The sequence below is a fragment of the Nansenia antarctica genome, assembly GCF_963989245.1.
Source record: "Nansenia antarctica genome assembly, chromosome: 8".
Classification (NCBI taxonomy): domain Eukaryota; kingdom Metazoa; phylum Chordata; class Actinopteri; order Argentiniformes; family Microstomatidae; genus Nansenia; species Nansenia antarctica.
In genome coordinates, this window is record NC_137678.1 from 50775465 (window position 1) to 50792869 (window position 17405).

The 17405-nt window shown below is 43.8% G+C and overlaps 1 protein-coding gene across 1 annotated transcript; it reads left to right on the forward strand.

Moving 5' to 3' along the window:
• Positions 1–2409: 2409 nt before the first annotated feature.
• cd36 (CD36 molecule (CD36 blood group)) lies at positions 2410–14228 on the forward strand (the record flags this gene model as incomplete). The annotated part of the gene is made up of 13 exons (XM_080537702.1): positions 2410–2560; positions 3114–3274; positions 6182–6329; positions 7315–7470; positions 7620–7711; positions 7970–8019; positions 8274–8343; positions 8563–8750; positions 9823–9941; positions 11225–11298; positions 11935–11989; positions 12424–12590; positions 14138–14228. The coding sequence occupies exons 1-13, from the start codon at positions 2435–2437 to the stop codon at positions 14226–14228; spliced, it is 1497 nt and encodes a 498-aa protein (XP_080393828.1). The 5' UTR covers positions 2410–2434.
• Positions 14229–17405: the final 3177 nt, after the last annotated feature.

Sequence of the window (17405 nt, forward strand, 5' to 3'; positions counted from 1 at the left end):
GTTATTGCACATTCATTTAAAGTGTCGCCGTTTGCAGGTTTGAAATGTTCACAGTTGTGTTTCAGTATTGCACTTGATTTCAATCTAGTAGCTGCCATCAATTTGTCTAGATTGTCCAGGGCCTAGAACCTAGGTCTTTGCTGTGTTCAGGTATAGCTGATAGAATTATACATCATTGTTTAGAGCTTGCGGGTTCCCTTTGACCGCAGGAAGCGCCAAAGTAATTCCCAAACATTTTGTAGTGGAGGATGAAACTGAAATGCCACTGCTTGGTGCAGTCAGTGAACCTTTTTCTTCAGTCCTTTACATAGCATTTTCATCTCAAATAGGGATGTTTAGGAGAAAATGCAAAACCACTGTCCTATTCTAATCCTGCCATGTGAAAATATTTCCCTTTGTCATTCCACCAAAGGGCCAGGCGGAGGGCAAGAGAGCAGACGCTACTCAAAATAGGTTATGGCATTATTGTTGTTAAAGAGTCACCCATTTACATTTACATTTTTGGCATTTAGCAGGCGCCTTATTCCAAAGCGACTTACAATCAATACATTTGAATACTAAGCAAGTGAATCATCAATCCACCAGTCGTAGCAGGAAGAGTAATCCAGCTCAGGCCCGGGGCCATTGATAGAAGGAGAAACCTTCTTCTATCACCTTCTTCTAAACCTAGACTTTTTTCTCTTTTTTTTGACACTGGAGAAACAGAGAAACAGTACAAGGGGGGCAATAGAAGTTCTTAGGGACACAGTAGAGGGGAAAGCGGACGTCTTTAGGAGACGTAGTGGTGAGGGCAGAAGATGTCTCAGGAGGAGCAGTTAAGGTGTAACCTGAAGAGGTGGGTCTTCTCTTCAGTCTACGACGGAAGGTTAGAATGCACATGCAGATGTAACATTACAGTTAAAGCCTGCAATATTGTTTGGCATTAATGTTGACAATAATTTGGTGTTAAAAATCACATAATGTGTTGTTTGTCATGGTTGGGCAATACATTAGGCCCTTTAATTGCAAAACTACACAAACTGAAATGTGACAGTAGTGACACTCCTAAATTTCTCCTAGGACCTATTTACTGGAATCATCGGCCAGACAAATCACAACCTGTGTTCCAATGACACGACAGCGCATACTGCACTACTACTACAACCACAACAAAACCTAGGAATCTTCAAGCTATTACTGAAGCCACATGATAAGGTACAGTTTGTGAGGTTGTCCAGGTTTTCGGACCAGCAGGGACCGGCGTCTAGGTGTAGTTGAGTGGAATCTGCTGCCCCCTTGTGGATTAAAGAGGAAATTATAAGAGTGTTGCAGAAGGGAGTGGTGGTGAAGAATGATTAGGACGTAGGATAGGAGAACTCCTGGTGGCGGGTAGGAGGAATAAGAATCAATCTAACTTCTATCAATCTAACAGCACTTTCCATGATGGCCTCCCTATTGCTAAACTAATAGAACATCTCAATGGAATAATAGATAGATAGCAATCTGCTTTATGGTATGCTATGAAGCTATACAAGCATAATTATGCCAGTTCTTTGTTATCAGTGGTCTCGGTTGATAACATGCTCTCTCACCTCTCTCTCACCTCTCTCTCACCTCATCTCTCAATCTCTGGAGACACACCTCCAAAAGGGCCTTCCCACCTATTATACCAAGCTTAGGGACCGCAGAAGTCTAATTCCACAGCACCAGACCAGTGACAATGTTATGTGCCTCATAAATATTGCATATGCAAAACGTCAAGGTCGAGATTAAAACAAGTCTTACCTCCGCCAGGATATTTATTGGATACTTATGTTGTATTTAGTTATAGAAAGAGACTCTATCTTAGAAATGTTGTAATATATTGTAAGGAAGGGGAGTTTTCACTTCCTCCTGTCCCCTCCCCGCACGCGCTATTGTAAATTGCACCAGGTGAATTTGTGTTGGATAAAACGTATTTTTTAATATGTTTTTATATGTTTATTGTGTTTGGGACAAATAAAAAATCGAATCAAATCAAATCAAAGGAAATGATATTAGAACATAATAGAATAGAATATAGGAGAGGAGAATAGACTCTCCTGTAAGATAGCATCTAGGCTTGCATAGTATGAGAGATAGAGACAGAATACTGCACAGGACCAGGATCCTCGGCTCCACTCCGTTCTCCTCAGCTGAGCAGGGCTCTAACTCTGCTACCTGAGGGCAGAGAGGCGGAAAGGCGTTATCTCCACAACCTTCAACCCTGGGCTCTTGTATAATCAGGCGGCGTGATGGGCCTGTTGCCAGGGATGTCTGTACTCTGTACCTGGCCACTGATGCTGTTGTCGCTGCTTGCTGCCGGGACTCACACAGGGACAGACACACACACAGACAGACAGACAGACAGACAGACAGACCCCCACACACACACACACACCCACACACACACGGACAGACACGGAGTGTCTCCACTATGGGCTGCTGCTGTGACAGAAAGTGTGGGTTACTCACCGGGGCTGTGTTCGGGGCGGTGGTGGCCCTGCTGGGAGGGATCCTCATCCCCGTGGGCGACCTCCTCATCCGTGGGACGGTGTCTCAGGTGCGTGTCCATTTTCTAGAAAGTCAAACAGAGGATTATGAGAGGTCGTGGAGACAAACATTGAGAAACATGCACATGCCTGTATCACAGAGAGGTTCATACTGTAGGGAGAGATATTTGCTTACATTTACATCACACTTTTGGCATTTAGCAGACAACTTTATCCAAAGCGACTTACAACAAATTGTTGTAACAACAAACAACAAATTATCCATCAGTCATCGCAAGAAAAGTAAACTATGCTCGGGCCAGAAGCCATTGGCAGTCAAAAATGCTAGAGTTTTTTTTCTTCTCTTTGCTTGTAAGGAACAATAGATAAAGGGTTTAAGTAGTAACATGCTTAGTAGATTATGAACAGCAACTACAAGAAACATCCAAATTGTGGTTCTCATTTGGTATAGTGAAGAATATTTAAGGGACATTTACATGTACCTCCTTCTGAGAGGTGAATCGTTTTTTTCGAAATTTGCACCAACAAAAGACATATTTCTCTACTTACAGTACAACCATGGGGTCAGTTTATATAGACAGTGTGTGTGTCTGGTGGTTGCAGGAAGCGGTCATCGAGCCCGGGACGACAGCCTATGACAACTGGGTGTCCGCGGGGGCCGCTGTGTACCGGCAGTTCTGGCTCTTCGACGTGAAGAACCCTCTGGAAGTGTTGGAGCACGGGGCCAAGCCGGTCGTCCTGGAGAGAGGGCCGTACACGTACAAGTAGGCATAGAGGGACTGTTTTCTGTTACTTTTTAATTTTTATTTTATTTTTTAACGTATTTTGTCATTTCGTGACGTTAGAATTATAAGGTTCCATTTTTGTCAAAATTGAGTTTTTTACATAATCTGATCCATTAGGTGTTTATTAATGCCTGTGTGGCGTTATTTTAAAAATGTTTACATTTTTGAGTTAGTAATTCATAAAATACAAAGGTTCCATCTCACAAAACATAATGGAATGTAAACACTTTGACACTCAATATCTCTGAACTGCCCTAAACGGAGATAGAACATTATAATTCTAAGCTCACGATTTGTATTTGATTGGCCTGAACAAAAATCTGATGTATCTTGCTACAAGATACTTAAGACAGCTGTGTTTTGGGATTTTCAAAATACTGGAAAATGCTTTTCAACACCGATCAGAATTTTCCAGTTCTGATAGAGAATAATCGAGGTTAGCGTGCAGTTAATGGAGTGTGCGCTCTGTGCCAGTTCTGCATTCTCTGTGTGCGAGACGAGTGAAGTAATGAGAGGAAAAACCTGCATCATATCTTGCTTCACCCCTGAACCGCTGCAAGACTTTGAATGCTGCTTTTATGATATGTTTTTTAATATACTTATAATTATATACTATAATTATTTATATACTGTATATATACACTGTATATATATCATGTGTTTATTTTACATTGGTCTTTATGGTATTTTGTATTTTCTAACAATATTATAGTATATATTATTTTTTTGCCTATAGTCTGCAGGTAGGTCCTAATGTGTTTGGGAGTTCATATTTCTTCTTCAACATACTGTACTGTATGTTTCTGTTCAGTTCTTTACTTTGTGGCCTATTCTAAGTGTAGGTTGATTACCTAATGAGAGTAAAATTAAATGAAACAAGTTGGTGTTTTATCACAAAAATGTGATCTAAAAAAAATCTAGCTAATCAATCAAATCCAATCTAATCATATCATGTAGAAAGGGTCAGAATTCAATATCTGTAGGAGGAGACTAAACCGTGACATTAGAATTATATAAGGTTCTATCTCCATTTTTGAACGTTAGAATTATAAGGTAGATTTCTGTTGAGTTTTTTACATAATCTGATCCATTAGGTGTTTATTAATGCCTGTGTGGTGTTATTTTTAAAATGTTGACATTTTTTAGTTAGTAATTAATAAAATACAAAGGGTCCATCTCACAAAACATAATGGAATGTAAAAACTTTGACGCTCAATATCTCTGAACTACCCTAAACGGAGATCACTCCGTCCTAAACTATCATCCCAGTCCCGAAGAAAAGCACGGTGAGCTGCCTAAACGACTACCGCCCGGTGGCACTCACACCAATCATCATGAAGTGCTTCGAGAAACTAGTCCGGGCCCACATACTCACACGCCTCCCGCCCAACCTGGATCCATACCAGTTCGCCTACAGAGCCCACAGGTCCACAGAGGACGCCATCGCGACGACTCTCCACGCCACTCTATCCCACCTGGAGAGGGGAAACAGCTACGCGAGACTGCTCTTCGTGGACTTCAGCTCCGCCTTCAACACCATCCTTCCAGACAGGCTAGCGACCAAACTACTAGACCTGGGTCTATCACACTCTATATGTGCGTGGATCAAGGACTTCCTGACCGACCGCCCCCAGAGGGTGCGGGTGGGCCCCCACACCTCCACAGCCCTCAGCCTCAGCACTGGGTCCCCCCAGGGCTGCGTGCTAAGCCCCATCCTCTACAACCTCTACACCCACGACTTCACCCCCGTCCACCCCAGCAACTACATCGTAAAGTTTGCAGACGACACCACCGTGGTGGGATGTATCTCGGGGGGGGGGACGAGGCGGCGTACAGGGATGAGGTAGAGTAACTGAGCAAGCTGTGCAAGGTTAACAACCTGCTGCTGAACAAGTCAAAGACCCAGGAATTCATCGTAGACTTCAGGAGGAAAAAGTCAGAGATCCAGCCCCTGCTCATCGACGGAGAGAGCGTGGAGAGAGTCTCAACCCTCCGATTCCTGGGACATCACATGCGGGATGACCTGACCTGGAAGGACAACACAAAAGGCACCATCAAGAGGGCACAACAGCGGCTACACACCCTGAGATGCCTCAGGAAGGAACACAACAAGCAGGAGATACTGGTGGCCTTCTACCGCGGCGCAGTGGAGAGCATCCTCACCTACGGCATCTGCAACTGGTTCTCCAGCTGCACAACAGCGGAGAGAAATGCGCTACAGAGAGTCGTGAGAACAGCACAGAAGATCACCGGCGCCCCCCTCCCCTCTCTGGAAGAGCTGTACAACACACGCTGTCTCAGGAAGGCCTCAAAGATCTCCAGGGACCCGACCCACCCTGGGCACGTACACTTTACCAGGCTGCCCTCGAAAAGGAGGTTCAGGACCCTGGCCGCTAAGACAAACAGACTGAAGAACTGCTTCTACCACAGGGCCGTCCAGGCCCTGAACACAGCAAAGACCTAAGTTCTGGGCCCTGGACAGTCTGGACGGATTGTATGGCAGCTGCTGGACTGAAAAAATCAGGTGTAGTGCTGAGGCACAAACATGTACATTTCAAGCCTGCAAACTGTGACACTTTAAATAACGTGAAAAAATACTATTGTGCAATATGACAACCCTAGTTGACTATCTGTACAGTATAGTACAGTGGATTGTGTACATAGCCTTTATTTATGTAAACCAGCTCCTTAACTTCTTGTGATTTTTTTCTTTTTCTAAAAGTTTTTTTTTTCCCTTTCCTAACACCAGGGGAGCCACCCCTCCTAAATGTCGTTGTTTGGTACCTGTACTGTAGCAATGACAATAAAGTCCATTGATTCATTCATTCATAGAACCTTATCATTCTAAGCTCACAAAACGTCTGTGTCTCTCTGTGTTTGCCTCAGGACACGGTACATGGCCAAAGAGAACATCACAGCCGACACAGAGAAGCACACCATCTCCTTCCTGCTCCCCAACGGAGCCATATTTGAACCCTCCATGTCCGTAGGCCCTGAAGAGGACACTGTCACCTCCATCAACCTGGCTGTGGCTGTAAGTGAGTCTCACCCTCACAGGGAGGCTGGTGGAGGTAGAACTTGGAGGATGGGCTCATTGCAATGCATGGAGTGGAATAAGGAATTGTATCAAACACATATGAGTTCAATAAACGGTAAATGGACTGCACTTTTATAGCGCCTTTATCCAAAGCACTTTACAACGGCCTCTCATTCACCCGTTCACACACCCATTCACACACCAATGGCGGCAAGCTACCATGCAAGGAGCCGGCCCCACTCACTGGGAGCAATTTGGGGTTCAGTGTCTTGCCCAAGGACACTTCGACATGTGGCCAGCCGGGGTTCGAACCGCCGATCTGCCAACCTTGCGATCATTAGAAGGCGGCTCTACCTCCTGCGCCACAGCCACCCCCATAAGTACCATTCCTCATTCCATTCCATGCATCGCAATGATCCATGTCCTTGGAATTCCACCTTCACCTCCAGCCTCCCCTGGACTCACTCCACCACGTGGTGAGGTGTCATTACAGATGTTGGTTACGTCTCCTCTGTTTTGGTCGACATACATACTGCTGATTAAAAAGGCTTTATGGTAACACTGGAGGGTGTTATTGGTGCTATTGTGAACAAACCTTGTTGATGATGAGATATCATTATTGCAATGTTTTCTTTTATTGTTTTTCTTTTTTTTATCACGGCACCCCATGCGTCGGATAAGACTCACGTCAATTGCAAGTTGAAGCAGTTTTTTACGAGCCAGGCCTCTGACGGCAGCCGTCATATCTACCGTCATAAACGGGGATTTAACGATCCTCTCTTATCTCCACGGCACAGTGTATAGCAGCCATATGCATGTGTGCAGGCATTGCATTTATTTTTATTTTTTATAGTGCACTCGCATTCAGCATTTCTTTTGCATATTGCATTTTTTTCGATGTTCATTTATGATGTTCACTTCTTCCTGTAATGTTTTGGAGTAATGCAAATGTGTTTCTTGATTTGTCTTGTCTATCTTTCAGGGGGCGTATTCACTCTTTCCGAAGGGGCTCCATTTTTTATTGAATATGATGATAAATTCGAACAACGTGACCTTGTTCCAGAGGCGCACGGTGAAGGAGCTGCTCTGGGGTTACCAAGACCCCATGCTGAACCAGTTTCTGGGGATCTTTGTTCCTGTAAGTGAACGTGCATACTATAAAGTAACAGCACACTTTCATGTCCAAATTATACTCTGATCTGGTTATCAAAGCAAATACGGAAACACAACATAACACAATCCAAATTGTCTTCAACTAAACTATTCCGTGGTGTGCGTTGTGCTCAGTACAATGGCACCTTCGACGGGCCTTTCAATATCTACACCGGGAAGGACGATATCAACAAAGTGTCGTTGATTGAAAGCTGGCAGGACTTGAGGTGAGTCTTCCTTAAGCCGCAAAGCAAAGCCACTGGTCTGTGGTAAACTTTAGATAGTTGTGAATCAAATGGAGGCTGGTGGAGGTTGAACTCGGGAGGAAGGGCTCATTGTAAATGCATGAGAAAGGGTATCAAATCAAACACTCATTCTATTCCATGCCATACAGTACAATGACCCCGTCCTCCAATGTCTACCTCCACTAGCCTTCCCTGTAGTGAATACAATAGCAATGACCCCCTCTATCTCTGTCTTAACAGTGCTCTGACTTTCTGGAACGACACATACTGCAACATGATCAACGGCACAGGTACACTCTCCCAATTACCCAGGCAGCAAAGGGGGCAGTGTCACTATAGGAGCCAAGGGGCCAGTGTCACTATGTCGTTGAGACAAGATCATACTTTATTCTCATCCAACCGAAACTATTCCAGAACATCATCCCCTAAACCTGTCCTCGTATGACCAACCAATCTCATATTTGTCTAGTCAAATCAAGTCTAGGAATGAGGTCCCAACTAACACCTCTGTTCTAACTTCTAACCGACGTTTTGTTTCCCTCAGACGCTTCTTCCTTCGCGCCCTTCCTGAACCCGAAGAAGCCCTTGTACTTCTTCTCCTCAGACATCTGCAGGTGGAGTACAACACGATTCCTCGTCGACATTCTGATATCATTCATAATAACACTGTTCGGATTATACGTGAATCTAATTCGACCAGATATTTATGCGGCCGTTTGAGGTCTTGATGTTCATCTCTCCTCCGAGGTTGCCTTACTGACTTGAGCCACTAGAGGTCAGGCTTTACCCACAATCAAGCCCCTTTGTCAACCAGTCAACACTGTCGTCCTCAGGTCTGTGTCAGCTGAGTACGACAGTACTCAGGACCTGCAGGGGATCGAGGTGTATCGTTACACGCTGCCCAAAGCCACCCTGGAAGCACCCACCATCAACCCTGACAACCAGTGCTACTGCTCAGACTATGTGGTCACCAAAAACTGCTCCGTGGGCGGGGTCCTGGACGTCAGCAGGTGCCGCGGCGGTGAGGTCACACACCTACGGAGCCCTGGGGTCACATGGTAGAAAAAAAAATGTTGATGTGTGAATCCGTTCCCTCGGTTTTGTAAATCGTTCCCTCAGTTTAGTAATTCGTTAGGGTTAGGGTTATGGTTAGGGTTAGGGTTAGGGTTAGGCCCTACGAGCCAGAACGCAAGGATTCTAACCCTAACCCTAACCCTAATCCTTGCGATCGTTCTGGCTCGTAGGGCCTAACCCTAACCCTAACCATAACCATAACCCTAACCCTAACGAATTACTAAACCGAGGGAACGCTTTACAAAACCAAGGGAACGGATTCACACATCAAATAATTTTTTGCTACCATGTGACCCCAGGGGGGCTCCGTACACACCTACTAAAACCATGGAATTCTATTTTTTCCGTCTGCGTTCGTAAATTCGCTCTGAGAGCGCCGGAGCACACACCACCGGGCTCAACATCATAAAGGGGACCAAGTCATTTGATTGGACAAGAGGCCATTCCACGAGTGCCAGATTTTCCCAGAGCGAATTTACGAACGCACATGATAGTCAGACGGCATTTGCTCAGCGCAGTAACTGAGTGAACCTGTATAGACCTATGCAGGCACTAGGGGAGGCTGGTGGAGGTAGAAATCGGAGGACAGGCTCATTGTAAATGCATGGAACGGAATGAGGAACGGTATCCAACCGCACAATGCCGTTCCCTCGTTCCATTCGATGTATTATGATGAGCCTGTCCTCCGATGTCTACCTCCACCAGCCTCCCCTGCCAGGTACTGAGTAGGCACTGGTGGACTCAGCGGTGCCCCCACGGTTGAAAAACGTCTGTCTTAAGTGCCCTTTTGAGTGGCGAAAATGAGAGGACGTGCCCTATTGGTGCCCCTCCAATGGTCTAAACTTGACCATGTGCACTGATGGGGCCCCATGTTGTGCAGTAGGTGCCCTTTTTTTCTTTTCGCCCCTGCCCTTCAAACAGCCTGAGTCCGCCACTGTGTGTAGGCCTATTTAATGGCCAAACAAAATACTGTAGCATGCATTTTCTATGTCGAATTGTCGATCCTCCTCTTTCGACAGGATACCCCATCTACATCTCTCTTCCTCACTTCCTGCACGGGAGCCAGAGCCTGACAGAGGATGTCCTGGGCCTCAGCCCCAGTGAGGAGCACCATGTCACCTTCCTGGATGTTGAACCAGTAAGAGTCTGCCACCTTTCACCCTTCAGCCCAGTGGTTCTGAACCCTCTCCTCGGGGACCACCAGCCGTTCCACATATTTGATCTGTTCCACCACCAGCACACCTGATTCAACTAATCAAGTGCAAAGCAATTGATTAGTAGAATCAGGTGTGCTGGTGGTGGAACAGATCGAATATGTGGAACGGCTGGTGGTCCCCGAGGAGAGGGTTGAGAAACATTGCTTTAGCCCCTATGACAGATTGGCTGATTGATTGATTGATTGATTGATTGATTGATTGATTTGGGTAAAAAAGTACATCCCAGAAGCTAGCACGTAAAAGCGTAACTGAAACACTTGTTTCCAACGTGGTCCTCGTTGGTAGACAAAAACAACCAAGACAAGAACATACAAAAAACAACAATGCACCAAGAAACATACAAAGAGCACACGATACACCAGAACATACAAGATACAATCAGAATACAGTTTGGACATTCTTTACGACAAAAGTGCTGCGTATCAGTGTGTATGTGTGTAAGTGTGTATGACTATGAGTGTGCGTGTAAGGCTAAGGTGTATAGTGGAAAGAAATCAAAGCCTATTGCCTGTGGAAAACTTTCTTCCAAACCTTTCTACCATGACCTGACCAGTAAAACCATTTAGAGATGGCGCTACCTTAACTGTCAGAGGGAGACTGTTCCAGAATAAAACCCCTGGATAATAAAAAGAGCTCCGTGCAGCAGTGACAGCACCTTCTAACCATGCAGTTATCTGATGATAGCCTGTTGTTACGGTTACAGCTAAACTAATTAGTGGGCTTTAGGGGTGCTCTACTGGATTTAAGGGTTGGCTCATCTTGATGGAAGTTACACCCTTTTGCTTCAGTATCAATTTTGTCCTCGTGGACGGATCCCTCTGTCTCTGTCTTTCTGTTGCTTCCATCCCTCTCTCATTCTCTCCCTCTCTGTTGCGTCTGTGCCTCCATCCCTCTCTCATTCTCTCCCTCTGTAGTGTCTGTGCTCCCATCCCTCCATCATTCTCTCCCTCTGTTGTGTCTGTGCTCCCATCCCTCCATCATTCTCTCCCTCTGTTGTGTCTGTGCCTTCATCCCTCCATCATTCTCTCCCTCTGTTGGGTCTGTGCCTCCATCCCTCCATCATTCTCTCCCTCTGTTGTGTCTGTGCCTTCATCCCTCCATCATTCTCTCCCTCTGTTGGGTCTGTGTCATTGCTCTGGGAGGTCATGTGACAGCTCCTCAGATCTGGTTATCTGTCTTATGTGGATGTGTTTGTCTCTGTCAGACCACAGGGTTCACTCTGAGGTTCGCTAAGAGGATCCAGATGAACATGATGTACGGCCCATCGAACGTTATCAAGTAAGTTCAGCCGCTTGGTCTAATCTCATCACCTGCTTTACAATAGTAATAATAATAATAATAATAATAATAATAATAATAATAATAATAATAATAATAATAACAACTTTATTTGTATAGCGCCTTTCCTGCAAACGTTGCAGCTCAAAGTGTTTTAATCATTATATAATCTTAATTTAATTATTTTATAATTTAAAGGCAATATTAAAAGGATGGGTTTTATCATCTTAATTTTATGATTTAGTCATTTAAAGGCAATATTAAAAAGATGGGTTTTTAGTCCTGACTTGAACATATTTGCTGAGGTTGCATCCCTAATGTAAACTGGCAGTGCGTTCCACAATTTGGATGCATAAAATGAGAATGCAGCCTCACCAAATCTCTTCTTTTGTGGTACACAGAGAAAACCAGCTTTAGAAGACCTGAGAGCTCTATTGGGCTGATATGCTAGCAAAAGGCCTTTCAGATATTCTGGTGCTGTGCCAGTGAGAGCTTTATACACAAGCAGAAGGATCTTGAAATCTATTCTGAACTTAACAGGAAGCCAGTGTAGAGTCTCTAAAATAGGATAGACACTCTCTAATCGTAGGCATCATCCTCCTCCTCATCTCCCTCTCTCTCTCTCTCTCTCTGCAGGGTTTTCCGGAACGTGAAGGATTACACCATATTTCCTGTAGTTTGGCTTAACGAAGTAAGTTGTTTACAACTCTGTTGCGTTCCTCATGTCATATTTTCACATTGTGGCTTTTACTCAGTTTACAGCGTACAAAGCACGATCAACCCAACCTACTGTATAATAGTCATGAACTTCCACTGGAGTTGATTTGGAATCTCAAATGCCAAGATCTCCCCCTCAACTGTCCTTGAAGTCCATGTAACCTCTCTCTCTCTCTCTCTCTCTCTCTCTCTCTCTCTCTCTCTCTCTCTCTCTCTCTCTCTATGAGTATGCTGCTAAGCCTCCATCCCTCTCTCATTCTCTCCCTCTGTTGGGTCTGTGCCTTCATCCCTCTCTCATTCTCTCCCTCTGTTGGGTCTGTGCCTCCATCCCTCTCTCATTCTCTTCCTCTGTTCCTCTGTGCCTCCATCCCTCTCTCATTCTCTCCCTCTGTTCCTCTGTGCCTCCAGACCGCCACCATGGACAAGCCAACAGCAGACATGTTTAAGGAGGAGCTGCTCTCTCGTATCCAGCTGCTTGATCTGCTCCAGAAGGGTCTGATGGGTGCAGGGGGGGTGCTGTTTGTCCTCTGCATGGTGGCCTACTGTGTGGCGAGGAGAAGCGGTAGCAAGGTTGTGTGAGCGTGGGGGGGGGGGGGGGGGGGGGGGGGCGGCCCTGATGCAAGCTGCTACTCTCCGGTACCTTTTGATATCTTGATATCTAGCACTTTTTGTAATTTCTGTGTTATTTATAAAGTATAAATGTCCTTTCTTTGATAGAGAGGAGAGAGAGATTTTTAAAAAGAATTTAAATTTGTTTTTCCAATTATTGTTTCATACTTTGTAATACATTTTTTCGTTGACAAATTCTGTGTACGAAGCTCGGGAGCTAGAAGATACTCTTTTTTTAAGGGGCAATCTGGAATGTAAACCCTGACAAAGTGTTCTCCCCACCTCTTAATCTGGTAAACAGATGAGGCATGGGGCTGGAGGAATGTAGCCACTCTCAAACACACAGACGGAGCTCCTGTATGGATGGCTGACCATCCATGACATCACAATAATAGTTTTAACCTATACACGTTTTGAAGCTATACAGTATTGGTTTACAATGATATTATTTTCAAACAATGGAGTAAACTAATATTTGGGGTTCTGAATGGGCAAAACAGTTGAACTAAGCTCATGAGGCATTTCTAGTGTCACATTCTTTAAGAATCAAAAGATATCAATCATTTTAAAGTCTAAACATGGAATTACCAATCCCAGATTGCCTCTTGAACATTGCTGTGATCCTCATGTCATACCTCTGTAGGCGAGAGAGAAAGAGAGAAAGAGAGAAAGAGAGAGAGATTGTCTAAATGGGGTTATTATAAATCAAATCAAGATAATGTCAATTAAAACGTATTGAATTTAATATGTTTTTGCACTGAAGTTGAGTCTTGAAAATAAAATGCAAAGAGGAAATAGTATTATTTGTTGTGCTACGTTACTACTGTACTCAGAGATTCTATGACCCTAACTATGGTTATATGACATAGTGCACAAGTCTATCAAAACCAGCCTCCATCCCTACGGATATCGACCAGCTCCGGTTCTCCTACTCTGCTGGAACAGACCTCTCTATTGTACACTTTGAAGCTAAATTATTCGGTTTCCGTTTCACCCCATGTGGCCCGTAAATCAAAAGTGAGAGTTTGAAATGGACGGTGGACGGTTATGTTGCGGTCCTGCGTTGCACTTTGGGTTTGTTTGGTGAGAAAGCAGTGACTCTGCCCAGCAGGAGTCTGATATTAGTTTGAGGGGTTTTAAACGAGCCTAGGCCTCTGTTGGCTCCTGGAGCACTGGCAGACACACCAGGAAGTGTTACGTAGAGATCACAGGAGACGTCTTTTACTGTACTTATGCTCCGGGAATATGCGCCTCTCAACAGCACTATAACATTTGAACTTATAGAAATTGATAACTGTGCTATGGTCACTGGACACTCAGAGGGACGGCTTCTCGCCTGTCTGACTCCTCTGTGACTGCCTCTGTGACTGCCTCTATGACTGCCTCTATGACTCCTCTATGACTGCCTCTATGACTGCCTCTATGACTCCTCTATGACTGCCTCTATGACTCCTCTATGACTGTCTGTCTCTATGACTGCCTCTGTGACTCCTCTATGACTCCTCTATGACAGCCTCTATGACTGCCTCTATGACTGCCTCTATGACTGCCTCTATGACTGCCTCTATGACTGCCTCTATGACTCCTCTATGACTCCTCTATGACTGCCTCTATGACTGCCTCTATGACTGCCTCTATGACTCCTCTATGACTCCTCTATGACTGCCTCTATGACTGCCTCTATGACTGCCTCTATGACTGCCTCTATGACTCCTCTATGACTCCTCTATGACTCCTCTATGACTGCCTCTGTGACTCCTCTATGACTGCCTCTATGACTGCCTCTATGACTCCTCTATGACTCCTCTATGACTGCCTCTATGACTGCCTCTATGACTTCCTCTATGACTGCCTCTATGACTCCTCTATGACTCCTCTATGACTGCCTCTATGACTTCCTCTATGACTGCCTCTATGACTCCTCTATGACTGCCTCTATGACTGCCTCTATGACTGCCTCTATGACTGCCTCCACAGACTTTCACACTGAAAACCTGTAATGAAATATACATAGTCGGGGATTACATTTACATTAGATTTTTGGCATTTAGCAAACGCCTTATTCCAAAGCAACTTCGTTTAGTTTAGTTTATTAGTTTATTATATTGAGGACAATCCAAATACATGAACCATATAAAATACAGTAAAAAAGGCAGCGTTAGCCTAGTCGGCTAATTTTCAGCTGAAGTCCCCGGCCAGTTGCAACATGGCATCCTGAAAAGTAACGTCATTAGTTAAAATAAAACATTTCAATATTCTAAGAACACGTGGCTGAGACAAGGTACCCCAACATCACACTTGACAAAAAACACAAGTAAACAAGCTGAGGTGATTGCAAGCGGCTACAACAAACACCACATACACACTTATGTGACTTGTTAGTTCACACGGCAGGTCTTGATGCTCAATTCCGATTTTTTTACACAGATCCGATTTTTTTGTTTGGCAGTTCACATTACTTTTAAAATGTGACCTATATTTGACCTACATTGACTCCCGTGTGAACATTCCACGGCCCTGAACAGACCCGCATGCGCAGAAGGACAATAACAATGACGTCAGGACGTCACGCGCAGCACACTGTTTACGAAAGTAACCATGGATAACATGACGGATAACGTTACAACCGGTTTCATTTTCAAGTTTTTGTGCAGCGGAAGCCGGCAAAGATATAAGCAAATGAAGGATGAGGAAAAAGAGAGCCAAATGCTTATGCTCATGTCCGATATAATACCACCTCTGAACGCGACCCAGGTCGTATTTAAAAAAGTCAGATTTCATGTGAATAAATCAGACCTGAGTCGCATGTCGGCAAAAATGTCGGATCTGGGTCACATTTCACTGCCGTGTGAACGAGGCCTATGATAGGAGAGCTTTGAATAGAAAATACTTACTTTACGCACACATTACGATACGGTATACTCTGGCTTTGCCTTCAATGACGTACAATTTAAGGGAATTTAAGTTGTTTTTAATGCATTTATCAGGTTGTCATTACATTAATAAATAGAAATACAAGTTTCATGATAACATCGAAATGACATTCACTCGAACATAGACATTCCGTGAGCTTAGAATGATAAGGTTTTATCTCCGTTTAGGGTAGTTCAGAGATATTGAGCGTCAAAGTCTTTACATTCCATTATGTTCTGTGAGATGGAACCTTTGTATTTGATGAATGACTAACTCAAAAATGTCAACATTTTAAAAATAACACTACACAGGCATTAATAAACACCTAATGGATCAGATTATGTAAAAAACTCAATTTTGACAAAAATGGAGATAGAACCTTATAATTCTAACGTCACGATTCGTTGTGACGACCTCGTTGTTAAAAGCTTGAGGACATCCCAGAACCTTAAAGACTCATCAGTGTGGCGTTATGTGATAAGGGAAAGTTAGACCTTCACAAATATTTTATCAAAATGAAAACAATATCTCTGCAATTTGCAGATACGGTCGAGGATATCTTATGAAATATGTCAAAATTATATACATTAGGGACACACTCAGAAACACTGATCTACAACAATTTGACACAATGACACATAAGTTACGATGATGAAAAAAAACTAAAACATACTGTTACTGTACATATACCAAACATTACTAGCTATATCTACACTGGCTATGCTTATGGAGCAAACATTAAGGAGCTATTCACACTATATAAACTGAGAAAGCCAATCTGCCAATTTTACAAACTGTGAGTTTGAATGCATTATTCAGGATATGATCATTACGATGAGCATTTGATCATGTATGTCTGCATTGCTGTGGTTGAAAACAAAATTCAGAAGGGACATACAGTAAGAAACATTTTCCTACTAAGTCATGATAAAGAGATCCTAAAACCAGGTCTTTATCATACATGTACTGTCGTACTGTCCCTGCATATAGAACGTGTGTGTCTGTGTACTGTATATTTCAGTGGTTTAAAACCAACCTATTCAAAACAGCCATATAGTTTTATGCTGTATGTAATGTCTGATGAATGTCATACACATGCGTCTATGTTGAGAACACAATACGGTATCATACAATATAAAAAAGAAAATTGCTTTCTTGCACACTTATTTATAATACCATACCTGTAACCATGTTCTGAGTAAAGTGTATACGTACAGGACAGAAGAGATGCTGTGGCAGGCAGAGGAGTCAGACTGTGAACCTGTGGGTCGTCCTTGTAAGCAGGATAAATTGAGCTGAATTTCAAACACAGTATCTATGCTCCACACACACACACACACACACATACGCACGCACACACACACACATACACACACACACACACACACACACACGCATGCATCCACGCACAGGCACACACACACACACACACACACGCGCACATTCCTGTGTTCTAGTGGACTGTGCGTACGGGCTGGAGGTGTACTTTGGCCGGTCCACTATGTTTGAATTTCCGACATTATTATTGCCATGTCAGATCGCTGCTTGGGTGGGACAGGCTTCCCTCAGCAGAAACTATTCTCCATAGAGATCAGAACAAAGTGTGTGCGCTTAGATGTTCTCATACACTGATATGTTTGCTTTTATCTTTAGAATAGCCCTGCATTTTTTTGTAAAATGTAAAACTAAAATAGCTATTAATTGAAAACAGATTTTATAACATTATACCTTGAGTTTGTGTGAATATAAATCAATAAAAGTCATTACTGCTGAGATGAATATTATGACAAGCTGGAGTGCTCACGTACTGTAAAACCTGCGTGCATCTCTCTCGTATGCAAACCACTTCCTCTACTCAATCACATATC